At 47.6% G+C, this 11,603-nt stretch overlaps 6 protein-coding genes across 6 annotated transcripts; 3 read left to right on the forward strand and 3 right to left on the reverse strand. All coding sequences in view use genetic code 12, as the record gives it.

The window, feature by feature from the left end:
- DIURU_004689 (uncharacterized protein) lies at positions 1-1,677 on the forward strand (the record flags this gene model as incomplete). Its single annotated transcript, XM_034157589.1, has 1 exon — positions 1-1,677. One exon carries the CDS (start codon positions 1-3, stop codon positions 1,675-1,677), a length of 1,677 nt encoding a protein of 558 aa, XP_034010526.1.
- A 1,097-nt stretch (positions 1,678-2,774) lies between these two features.
- Positions 2,775-3,698, forward strand: DIURU_004690 (uncharacterized protein; the record flags this gene model as incomplete). Its single annotated transcript, XM_034157591.1, has 1 exon — positions 2,775-3,698. The coding sequence occupies one exon, from the start codon at positions 2,775-2,777 to the stop codon at positions 3,696-3,698; it is 924 nt and encodes a 307-aa protein (XP_034010527.1).
- A 57-nt stretch (positions 3,699-3,755) lies between these two features.
- DIURU_004691 (pepsin-like aspartic protease) lies at positions 3,756-5,111 on the reverse strand (the record flags this gene model as incomplete). Its single annotated transcript, XM_034157592.1, has 1 exon — positions 3,756-5,111. The coding sequence occupies one exon, from the start codon at positions 5,109-5,111 to the stop codon at positions 3,756-3,758; it is 1,356 nt and encodes a 451-aa protein (XP_034010528.1).
- Positions 5,112-5,772: 661 nt separating this feature from the next.
- Positions 5,773-6,822, reverse strand: DIURU_004692 (uncharacterized protein; the record flags this gene model as incomplete). The annotated part of the gene is made up of 1 exon (XM_034157593.1): positions 5,773-6,822. One exon carries the CDS (start codon positions 6,820-6,822, stop codon positions 5,773-5,775), a length of 1,050 nt encoding a protein of 349 aa, XP_034010529.1.
- A 1,240-nt stretch (positions 6,823-8,062) lies between these two features.
- On the forward strand, positions 8,063-9,367 carry DIURU_004693 (uncharacterized protein; the record flags this gene model as incomplete). The annotated part of the gene is made up of 1 exon (XM_034157594.1): positions 8,063-9,367. One exon carries the CDS (start codon positions 8,063-8,065, stop codon positions 9,365-9,367), a length of 1,305 nt encoding a protein of 434 aa, XP_034010530.1.
- Positions 9,368-10,024: 657 nt separating this feature from the next.
- VAN1 (Van1p) lies at positions 10,025-11,227 on the reverse strand (the record flags this gene model as incomplete). Its single annotated transcript, XM_034157595.1, has 1 exon — positions 10,025-11,227. One exon carries the CDS (start codon positions 11,225-11,227, stop codon positions 10,025-10,027), a length of 1,203 nt encoding a protein of 400 aa, XP_034010531.1.
- Between the last annotated feature and the right edge of the window lie 376 nt (positions 11,228-11,603).

Here is an 11,603-nt window from a genome sequence, read left to right on the forward strand (position 1 = left end):
ATGGTCTCCACTGATCGGGAAGAGCCGCAGCCGTATCTGGGCCCCTACACCAACTCCCATTACGCTGCCCGCGCCCACAACGAGGGCAGCCGTCTTTTGGGGGCTACTTACAACGATGAGCGCCACCGGCTGAGAGAACGCCGGGACCATCTGGTTCCTCGCTACCGTGACATGCTGACTGGTCGCTACCGCTACCGTGAATTGGACACCCTGGACCGGGTGTGGGGCTACGGCGGCGCCAGCGAGCGGCGGCGCCTGGCCACTGACCTCACCAGCATGGCGCCGAACAAACCGCTCTTCCAGCGGCTTTTGCTGCACCACTACTCAGTGCTGAACCCGCTGGCGATCGACCCCAATGCCGAGGACTCGTTTGTCATGGATGACGCCCTGGTGTACTCGCAGCCGCTGTTGATGAGACCGCAAAAGCTCATCGGCCATTACAAGCGGCTCGCCGACTGGCAGGAGTTTACCCGCGATATCTACGAGGTACCGGCAGCCACGCGGGAATATTATATTGAGCAGAACTCGTTGATTGAGCGATACTGTGAGATTGACAACTTTTTGGACCACGGTCATATCCATTACGACACATTACAGAACTACGAAACTCAGGACGACTTGACACCAGTGTTTGAACACGATAACGAAGACGCTGATGGCGACAAGAGTCCGCAGCAGCAAAAGGGTAAGCGCACGAAAGCGGCGCCGCTTCCTGTGGACGCCGAGGGCGGCATCTTAGCCCACCACTACCTCGGCTTCAACGAAAAGGAGGAACACCTGGCAGTGGTGCTCGCCATTATCGTCAATTTTGCCATCAACATCATCTTGCTCATTGGCAAAATTGTCGTGGCGCTTCTTACCAATTCGATCTCGATGGTGGCTTCGCTCGTTGATTCGGTACTTGATTTCTTATCGACGTTTATTATCTTTGTTGCTAACAAATTGGCGCTGAAGAAGAACTGGCGCATCCAGCACTTGTACCCGGTGGGGAGACTGCGACTTGAACCGCTTGGGGTGCTCATTTTCTCAGTGATCATTGTCATTCTGTTTTTTCAAGTTGGCCAAGAAGCTGCTAAACGGTTATTTTGGCCGGCGCCAGAACACAAAGTGCCCGCCACCATTGGTAAGGACGCCATGGCCATCATGGTGTTCACCATTGTATGTAAGCTTGGCTGTTGGGTGTGGTGTGCGCTGAACCCCAACCTGAGTGTGCAGGCGCTTGCCCAGGACGCCATGACTGATATTGTCTTCAACACAGTGCTGTTGCTCATGCCGGCAGTAGGTCACTGGTTTGACATCTGGTGGCTTGACCCGTTGGGTGCGTTTGGGCTTTCGATTTACGTGATTGTGCTGTGGTCGCTGACGGCTATCGAGCACATTCAGAAGCTCTGTGGCGCCGCCGCTGACATTGAAGACTACAAAACGATATTGTACTTGGCGTACCGGTTTGCTGAACCCATCAACAAGATTACGGCGTTAAAAACGTATCATTTCGGGGAAAAGCTCGTGGTGGAAATTGACGTGGTGTTTGACATTGAGAAGTACCGCCTCAACTTTAAGGACTGCCACGATCTTGCCGAGCTGTTGCAGTATGCTCTTGAGTCGTTACCCATGGTGGAGCGGGCGTTCGTCCATATCGACTACATGGTGGGCAACTACAAAGGCCACCTACACTAAGCCCACCCCTTCCCCTTTTTCTGTGATGAAATGACGCGACCAACGACTTTGTATAGTAAATACACCAAAAGAACCTGTTAGTTTATTGAGATTACCATCCGAAACTCTCCATCAGCAAGTCGACATTGCGGTACAAAGTCTAATCAAGAGTAATAGGAAAGAACTGTTGGTGACGTGCGGATCGCTCAGCTGGTTTCCGAATCACCTGGTTTTTTTTGGGGATAACAGGATTTACCCAGGTGTACCATCTTTTGTGAACGAGGGAGATGATGAGTCGTTGAACCATCCAAATTTGGTATACGAAGAGTCTGGACCAATCTCCTTAAATCCCTGGATGCAACGGAATGAAACATTCGTTGGTATCATTGATTATTGATTCTTCAGCGTGAATCTAGATTCGTGGAAATTCTTCAATAGTTCTTGAAAAATTCCCTTTCTAATAAGTAATGAACTGGATTCTAACAAGAATGAGATACGACTAGTAAGATCATCAAGTGCCACTTTTATGAGAGAAAAGCGGAAGTACTACTTGGATTTATGATTATCCGTGAAAAACTTTGGAATCAACATTTTTCATCACCAATTGTTTTCATCAGAATACAGTTCGCCTAAAATTTTGCAATGTTCGTCTCAGGCCATGGCGTTCACTGGCAGACCTTGTTCCTCTATTTAAATTAAACCTTCTCTCACAGTCTCGTTGCTGATACGTAACCTTCACGTATATCTTGACTTTTGGCTACAGTATCACGCAAACAATACTAATCTTCACGTACCATACGCAAATCATCTGAACCGTGAAAGATTTATCAAATCTTGTGATAACTTAATATTGAGGTTAGAATCAAGAATTTTAGTGTAGCCCGTGGAAACTCGATGCTTTCCCATCCTCCAACCCTGGACAAGTCCTTTGATTACTATGGGTATCTTGTAATTTGAAGAAATGGTTTCATTGATATGAATTGTACGCTGAAGGCTTGGTAAATCTGGGCGTTGAAAATCTGGTAGTGCAAAGACCCAGGGCACCCTAACCGGGACGAACTAACACCTCACCACTAGTCCGCGCACTCAGTAACGATCCACCATCGTCACCGTCACTAATGTCTCGTCCGCCCGCATATTCCATTGACGACATCAATGAGTTCGTCATCCCTGACGAACCGATTGACACGCCTACCTCCGCTAACAATCAGCAATCACTGTCGCTGACGTCGCAAGGGGCGCTGCGATCGCTGGCGTCGGCGGGGATGTTTTCCGGGTTTATGCCCAAAGTCGACCTTTCCCTGACATTTTCCGCTTTCACTACGTCCACCAGTACCACTAATAAAGTCAGAGAACGTCAGTATACTGGTGGTGATACTTTGGATGAGCCGGTGTGGGCTACTCTCAAGCGCGACGGTCTGCAGATTCTTAGGCGCCTCTTCATCGTGGTGTGGCCGATGCAATTGACCAAGCTCGCCTCTACTCACCAGCTGCGGCTTGTGAACTTTGCTCAGGCCAATGGTCTCCGTCTTCCTTCCAGTCTTAGTCGCGTTGTCGATGTTGACGAGCAAGACGCCGGTGAATCGGCGACGGGGATTCTGAATCAAGATTTGGTGTTGGAGACATTGGACTGGGACTTATGGGGTCCACTCATATTTCTGCTTGTGTTCAGTGTGTGCCTTGGGATGCTGGCAACTGATACCAACGGAGTGTTTTCGGGGTCGTTTGCGTTTGTGTGGTTATTCTTCTTCATCATTGGGCTCAACATTCAGCTTCTTGGCGGTACGATTTCTTTCCTCAGTGCCATCTCGGCGGCAGGCTACCTGATGTTCCCCATTGTTCTTGGTGAGGTAATCTGCCTGTTGTTGCTTAAGCACAAGTTTTTCCGTATTATTTTAATGGCTGTGCTCAACGTGTGGAGTATCTACGTGGGGCTGCTTAGTCTCAAATGTCTGGGGGTATTGCCGGGAAGAGTGCTTCTTGCGATGTACCCATTGGCCCTCATGTACTGCATGCTTCTGTGGTTGGTTGTGATCACTTAGACGATGAATACCTTATGCATATATTAAGCGGAAACGTGAATCTATAAATTGATGCAATTATGCGAGGGCTACGGCCACGGCCGCGATAACCACCCCGAAGCCAGCGGGGACGAGCCGCGACGATCCACCCTCCAGTTCCCGCAGCGGTTGCGGGGATGCTGCCATCAGCAGTGATGCTACCGCCAACAGCGATGTTGCCGTGACTGCCAGAGCCAGAGACGACGACACTGGCTCAGGCGAAGTCCCGCTCAACTTGAACGTAGTGTTGGTGGGCAATTTAGCGAAGCCAATGCGTTGGCGGTCGATGTCAAATGTTGTATAGTAACCTTTAAGAAACGCGGCCCCAAATATCCACTGGCTGCCGATTCCTTGGATCTTCAGCGCACAGTAGCCAGGGTACTCCGCGTACTCGTTGCCCTTTACATTATCCACGATAATCTCGAGTGTCAGGTTGGCAAAGGCCACTGGAATTGATCCCAGGGCATTACAGGGGAAGGCAAAGTTGCCGTCACCATCAGCAATGACGTTTTTAGTGCCAAATTGGCGATTGTGAAGCTCAGTAGCGTTGGCGAGAGGAAGCACCACCCCTGTAGTGCCAGTGTCAATAATCACCTGCTGGCTGCGAGTCATGTTGACAAGCCAGTAGTCCAGATCAGATACCACCGGCTCCCAAATTACCGTATTGTTTGTGAAAAGAGGACGCGAGTCATCTTCGCCCCATAGTATGAGCCCAGCCAGTTCAGGGCGAGGTTGAGACAGCAAGTAAAGCGAAAATTGAGCTGATGGTATTAACAGCTTATTAGCCATTTCGCTTAACACGTTTTGAGGGCCGGCTCGAGGCAGAATCCCTAGAAGACCCAGAATGTCATAGGGAGCAAGCATCTTCGGCGAGTCGCTGGTAAGCCCCCAAGTAAGATTAGTGAACTGGAGATCGTTAATACGGAAATGAACGCCTTCGCCGCCGTCAATCATGGCAAATTTGACGGTTTCCTTAGCATACTCGTACCACTTGGTGGTAGTCGATTCGAGGGAGCGAGGGGAGTTGAATCGCGGCACCGAACCAACCAGTGCCAGCTGGTTGTATAACCACGTGAGGGGACTACCGGTATCCACCAACACCAGGAATTGGTCGTGATAATTAGCCTCCGGATCGATCACTGTGATATTGGCATAATAGATGGCATTGGAATCGTCAGTGTAAAGTGGTTGGACAAATTGAGTCCACGGCACCTCCACTTGTTTCAGTTGAACCTGAGGTGCTCGATTGGCACTGCCATTCGGTTTAACCACCAGCTTTCGAGACATCTTCAAGGTGATTTCAGGCGATGCTTTGAGCGACCGGAAGTCAGCCACAGGGTAGAAAAGCCCGGCAACCATGCCGAACCACAAAACCACCAGCACCCACGCCTTCATATTGTTGCAAACGACGTGAATGAATTGCTTGGGGCTTGAGGCACGGTATATATATGGGCTGCCTTTTTGCCGCGCCCAATGCGGTAAATTCATATCTGCACGTCAAATTGTCGGTGATGTCATTAATGCGTTGATTGACTCAAAGAAAGCATTTGCACTTTGGAAATGATTCAGTAGTGAATCAGTTTCATTAGCTGAGGTAGCCATTGAAGAGCAGGTACGCAACCCATGTTCGTTGCCTAATTTCTTGTGAATATAGCTAGAGTTAACCTTGTTGTTCTACATGCCTGTTTTGGCTGGAATGGTGCGCGTCTCAAAACACATGGCTGGTGGTGAGGGGCTTCAACGGGCGATGAGATTATACGCAAGGCGCCCATTGAGCGACGCCATTTACCACTAATTGCATTGTAAACGAGATGATGATAGAGTATGCTATTTTTAACTTCACCCAACTGTCGGCGACAGTGGTCGTATATACACCTCTTCGTGTCGACGCAGGGATAGGGTCGCGTGAACGGGGATCTCATCGTGACGCACCGCGCGTCGTACATTTATTAGCAGCGTGTATCAGAGGCGATGGAAAGTTGCCGACGCCGGTAAATTTTATTGTATGACATAAAGATTGGTTTCATTACTATAGTCGAAGCTACTTAGCAAACGTTCAATTTTCAATTTGAATGACGACCTTACCAGAGGCCTTGCCCAGCCCCACCTTGTTGAAGGCATTCGGGGTGTCAGCAAAGCTGCAAGTTGAGTCCACAAACACTTGAAGCTGACCTTGTTCATATAACGACGTGGCGTAGTCAAGCCATTTACCAGGCTTGAGAAGATCATACTTATAGGTGTATGGAAGCAAACCAAGCTGCAGCCGGATTGCCCTGACAGCGAGAGCGCGGTTAGCCCAAAATAAGGAGACAAGATCATCTTGCAGGTGGTGAATGTGACGATCACCCACAATGGAAACGTAGCCATTGGGCTTGGGAGCAATGATTTGTCCCATGTGGCCAAACAAGTCATTGTTACCAGCACAATCATAAATGTAATTGAACTTGCCATTTCTGGCAGATTCAAGCACAGGGGTCAACAAGTTAGGGAAGTCGTGGTAGTCAATTTGCTTGGTCGAGCCCAACAGCTGCACCAAGTCGTTTGAACGACCACCATTGGTAGTGACGATTTCAGCAGCTCCCTTAACGCGAGCAAGTTGAATAAGGTATCTCCCCACAGATGTGGCGCCACCGAGAATCAAAACCTTAGACCCTCGGATTTGGTGGCCTTCCATCATTTGGTTGGCAGTACCAAACACTAAGGGGATGGCAGCGGCCTCTTTCTTCGATAAGCCAGCAGGAATCTTGGAGACGGTGCAGTCAAGCCCACCAGGTTTAATGGTAACGTACTCAGCAATAGTACCTTTACCCAATGGGTGAGAGTATAACCCATAAACATGGTCACCCACTTTTAACCCTGATGATTGCGCTGCTTGCGCTCCCACAGCTTCCACCGTCCCTGAGTAATCACGCCCCACACCTTGCTTATTGTTCCAGAAGGAAGTGATGTAATAAGCCAGGTTGTATAAGACAATGTCAACTGGATTCAATGAGGCTGCGCTAACTTTGATCAACACCTCATCGGCTTTGGGGTGTTTCAATTCACTGACGGTGACATGAAGGGGGTCTTTATTATAGGCGTAAGTAAATGATTTGAAGGTGGGCATCTTCTAATGGAATTGGCTTCTAATAGGGATAATTGCTACTTATTTAAGTTTACAGCAGCAAGAGAGAATCCCATATCGCGTTTTTCCTTTCTCAGGGTAGTGCTCGGACAATTAACCGTTTCGGCAACCCACCGAGAGGTATATGCACTTTGTAAATCGTGTGAAATGTAATTAACATTTGGTGGCAAAAAACACAACCAACAGAACAATATGTTGAAAATTAAATTCCATCAATGAAACGTAGTTGTTACCAAATGCGATGATGTTCCAGTTGGACGTTGCATGTATTGCCCTAAAAAAAAAAAACAAAACCTACTGCTCTCGAAAGTTCTTGTTGATGACTGGTAACATCCAGAGTAATTATCGACGCGAGGCTGTATATCATCACAAGCTAAAATATATCAGCACCTCGGCAACGACTTTGGCAAGGTGGGGTTACATTGATTTGAAATCAAATCGAATCGTTATGCCACGGAATGATTCGCTCCCACATGTCGGCACTTTCGGAAGTCGTATCCCTCTAGACTTCCTCTAGACTGACACGACGAGGAGTTCCGATGCACTTGCGTAGTCTCGCCCGCAATACCATCTAACCGAATCTCACAAGCGTACGCAGATTCAGATCAAATCATTTGGGCATTTGGGAATATTTGCTTTCCGTCTCCATGAAGGTGGCGTCAACTTTTCACTCACCCACACTAAATCCTTTAAAGAGTTCGTTAGTTAGTGTTGGGTTATTCGCGACGACAAAAATGGCTAGCACCTTGCTTCAAGCTAGATGACAAGCCACGATCGACTAAAAAGATTTGCAATGAAACTGTGTTCAAATTTAAATTGTGTGCAATCGTCCTTTACTCATGTCTCACACAACCAGAGATTATGGACTTGATATACAAAAGCACAGCAAAATCTCACGACGAAGTTAAGACTTTAGGGAAGCACAAAGCCCAAAAAACCTTCGAACTAAATCAACATCTGTTGCAGAGTTTTGCAGACTATGCGCTCACTTTTCCATACATCAAGCCTGCGAGCCTCAGGACACACTGCATCTTAGTAAGCACAGAAATCGACCCCGCACCCGACCATGGCACGGCCTAAGTCTAAAGGGTGCAATAATTGCAAGAAGTTGAAGATCAAATGCAATTTGGCCCAGCCCCTGTGTGAATACTGTGTTTACACCAATAAGACCTGTGATTATACCCGAGTTGAAAGCCCCCCTGTCCGCACAAATGTGTTCATTATGCACTCAAACAATAAGGTGAAGAAGCCTCGCAGGAAGCCGAAACCAGCTGTGTCTGAAGTTTCAGCCGTATTCACGCCTCCAACAACGCCACTCAGCACCGTTTCAACAACATCCTCACAAAGTCCTTCTCCCATTTCCATACAATCGCTTCTCCTGATTCCATTGGCGGGCCATTTGGTTTCAGATGAAGTATTAGATGTGGTGTCTCCGAGAATCATCAGCACTCCAAGAATTCCTGCGGTATACAGTCTTAATAGCCCGTCAAAATTGATGGGCATCTCACCGTTTGAGTATGGGATTCTTCACCACTTTGAAACTTGGGCGAAGGCCAAGACCATATTGTCTAATGAAGCTCGTCTTCGGTTTGCATGGGAAAAAGTGATTCCCAGATACTTGCTTGAACTGGATATTTTGAAAATTTCGGTTTTCGCTTACTCAAGTATGTTACTTTTACAAAAGCATAATCCTCAGTATTTGCTAGGGGAAACCTCATACTCATCTAGTTTCAATGATGAACTGTTAACACTATACGAGTTTGCATTCACTAATTTTGAGTCACAAATCAAGCAAATCAACAAGTTAAACAATAAGATCAAAGCTGGTGAACCTATCAATGAGTTAGAGGCAATATCATTTGTCATGGGCGCAACAATATTAATGAGAGTATTTGGAAGACATTCACGAAGAACTATGCCATTGATTTCGTTTGATAGATCGCAGCAAGACTTCCAAAGCTTGTGTCTGGAAATGCGCAGAAGTCTCACTATATGTTGGCCAATCTTAGAAAGAGAACAACAAGCAGCATTGGTCCCATTACAAGTGAAAAACATAGACTGTCCATTGTCACCTATAATCCGTCAACTACTAGATGACTTGGACGCGCTGCCTCCAGAGCTACTCAAAGGTAAAAGAGATCATGAGGAAATAAATATCAAGCTTGCCTTGCGAGATGCTATTCTCATACTAAATGCTCAAGTTCAGCAATGTGTGGAGTTATCATCGGAGGTTCCTATTCACCGCTTCCAGCATCTTACCGAGGAGTCGTTCTGGTGTCAAGTGTACAATGAAAACTACTTTGCTCTTAGAATATTGAATTTGTATTGCGCCCATTTGTTGCTTCTCCAATATTACTTTGTGAGGGAACGTAATATGTGGATCGATTTCATGAAATGGTTTCAACAAGATAACGTATTCAAATTTGGAGGGTTCTTCTATGATGGAGATCAGAAGTTGTACGAAAAAGTGGTTCTTAACGGATACACAGCAGGGTGTCGTGACTTGTGGAAGATTCATATAGATTGAAGTAATACTATTTACGAAGTGAAATAAGAGGAAAATGGCTAGCTTCTCAACGAGCTCAGAATAAATACACGACATAAAATCATTTCTTTACAAACTATTCTGTTTATTTTCCAGATATCTGAAGCATGAATATGCGGAGACTGTACTCCACTAATAAAGGATGTCAATTGTCTTTCCGTGCATTGACTATTCCATCTTTTTTCTCGTTTCAATGCTCAATCAAAATTGGCGCACCAAATTGCTTGTGAATTTAACAATAGCGACCCGAATTTTGTGAATTCAACTATACGATCATGATGAAAAACTGATAAAGGGCCTTAGTCTAGAATGGATTGAAGCCAACAAGCCAACTGATGAATTATGGATTTCAGCGATAACATATTTAACCGCAAAAATTATATACGATGATTTGAGCCTCTGGCATTGTGGTATCAAGTGTAAGGTTACGTTTGGTGCAACACACCAAGTTCGAATCTTCAACGTCGCACACTATGATGATCAAAACGGATGAGTGAACAATCTCTGACGTCTTCACCGACGATTATGATTACAACATCCTGCCTTCCTACTGACTATGCGATAATTATTTTTAATTTGATTTTTTTTCAAATGATAACTGAATGAATGTCTCTATACTATTAAACAAATATAAAATCTTTACTCGGTGGAGGCACCGCCTTTTCTTCGCTTTTCACGCTCCATGCGGGCGATCTTCTTCAAGTCATCTTCCGACGGCTCGTAGATATGCCAAATAGTGTAGTGAGGGAGACCGCCAACGCGGAACCCCATCTTGCGTGCCATCTTACCAAAGGCTTCAGTCTCGGCGTGATTTTCAAATGTAAACGCCGGGAAGTTCACCCCTTGGCGGAAGATCGCCGCCCGGGCGAGAATCGACACACCACCGACACCATCTAAGTTAACAAGCTCGTCAGGGTTGCCATTGGGGTCACGGATGTAAGCCAAGTGCATGCGCCAGGTGGGGTACTCAGCGTACCCTTCAACAATGACATCGTCCTCATCCAATGTCAGCGCGAGCTCCAACGCCGCCTCCGATTCTTCCCACGAGTTCAAATCGTAGGGCTGAGTGCTGCCTAAAAATGTCGGGAGGGGCCGCCACACGTTTGGTACCACCACATCGTAGTCGTGCTTCATGAGCGTCTCGATAACGTCGCCGGGACACGTTTCGATGTCGACGTCACGCCAATAGACCCAGGTGTGGTCGGGCTTCAACGCCAGCGCCGTCAACCAATTACGGGCCCGTCCCATCAATTTGCGTCGAATTCCCTGCACTTTAACCGCGTGACGATCGCTGAACCCTTGACCAATGACCTGGCCAAAATCTTTACGGAAAATCAGCACCAGCCGGAACGGCTTGGTGAAGTTGGGGTGGTGGAGAGTGTCGGGATTGTACGCCTTGTCGACCTCGTCCATGTACAGTTTTTCCATATACTGTTTGTACAAGTCCAGTGACCCCAGCTTGGATTGCTGGCGGAACTTGTCTTCGGCGCGTAAAAGGTCAACAAGAGTACCGTTTTGGAGCGCTACCAGGTAGGTAAATACTGTTTCCAAGGTGCGGTCGTCGGGCAGGCAGTCCAGAACTAAAAAGGCAATGTCGATCTTACTATGGTCGTAAGTGAGGTTCATGAGGTTGTAAAACGCCATCGGCAACACGTCCTCAGCGTTACGTAACGGCATCAAAAAAAGGATAGCGTCGTCGCGGCCGTTGGCCAGGCCACGGTAGTCGCCAAGATCATAGTATTCGACGGTGTTTTCGTAGGTTTTCTCCACCGGGACCACCCCCAGCGGCGTGACTTCGTATTGCTCGAACTCCTCGTCGTCGTGGATCTCAGGGATGTCCATCTTGGGGTGGTGGAACTTGCCGGCGTACAGCATCAGGTCGCGGTGGAGCCACCCCACCGTGGCCAACACCATCAACGTCACCACAACCAACACGTACCGCTTTCGTAGCCACCGCAGCGGCTTTCTCGGCGCGAGCTTGTTATATCTGAGTCGTTAGTATATGATTCGGCAACATCACATTGATGGATAATCGCTAATACGTACATCGGGAGCCCCGCTTTCAGCTTGCCCCGTTCCTTCGCTGTCATCGATACGTGCCTGGTGCAGTGAAAAGTGTGCGTGGAAAAACTGCTGCACTGGTGGTCGAACCGCGAGCGAGATCACAGGCGGAAAAACAACGCCGGGCGGCGAGTGCGGAGGCAACGCTAGCGAAGGG

The sequence above is a fragment of the Diutina rugosa genome (assembly GCF_008704595.1).
Source record: "Diutina rugosa strain CBS 613 chromosome Unknown scaffold41_size130375, whole genome shotgun sequence".
In the NCBI taxonomy this organism is placed as follows: domain Eukaryota; kingdom Fungi; phylum Ascomycota; class Pichiomycetes; order Serinales; family Debaryomycetaceae; genus Diutina; species Diutina rugosa.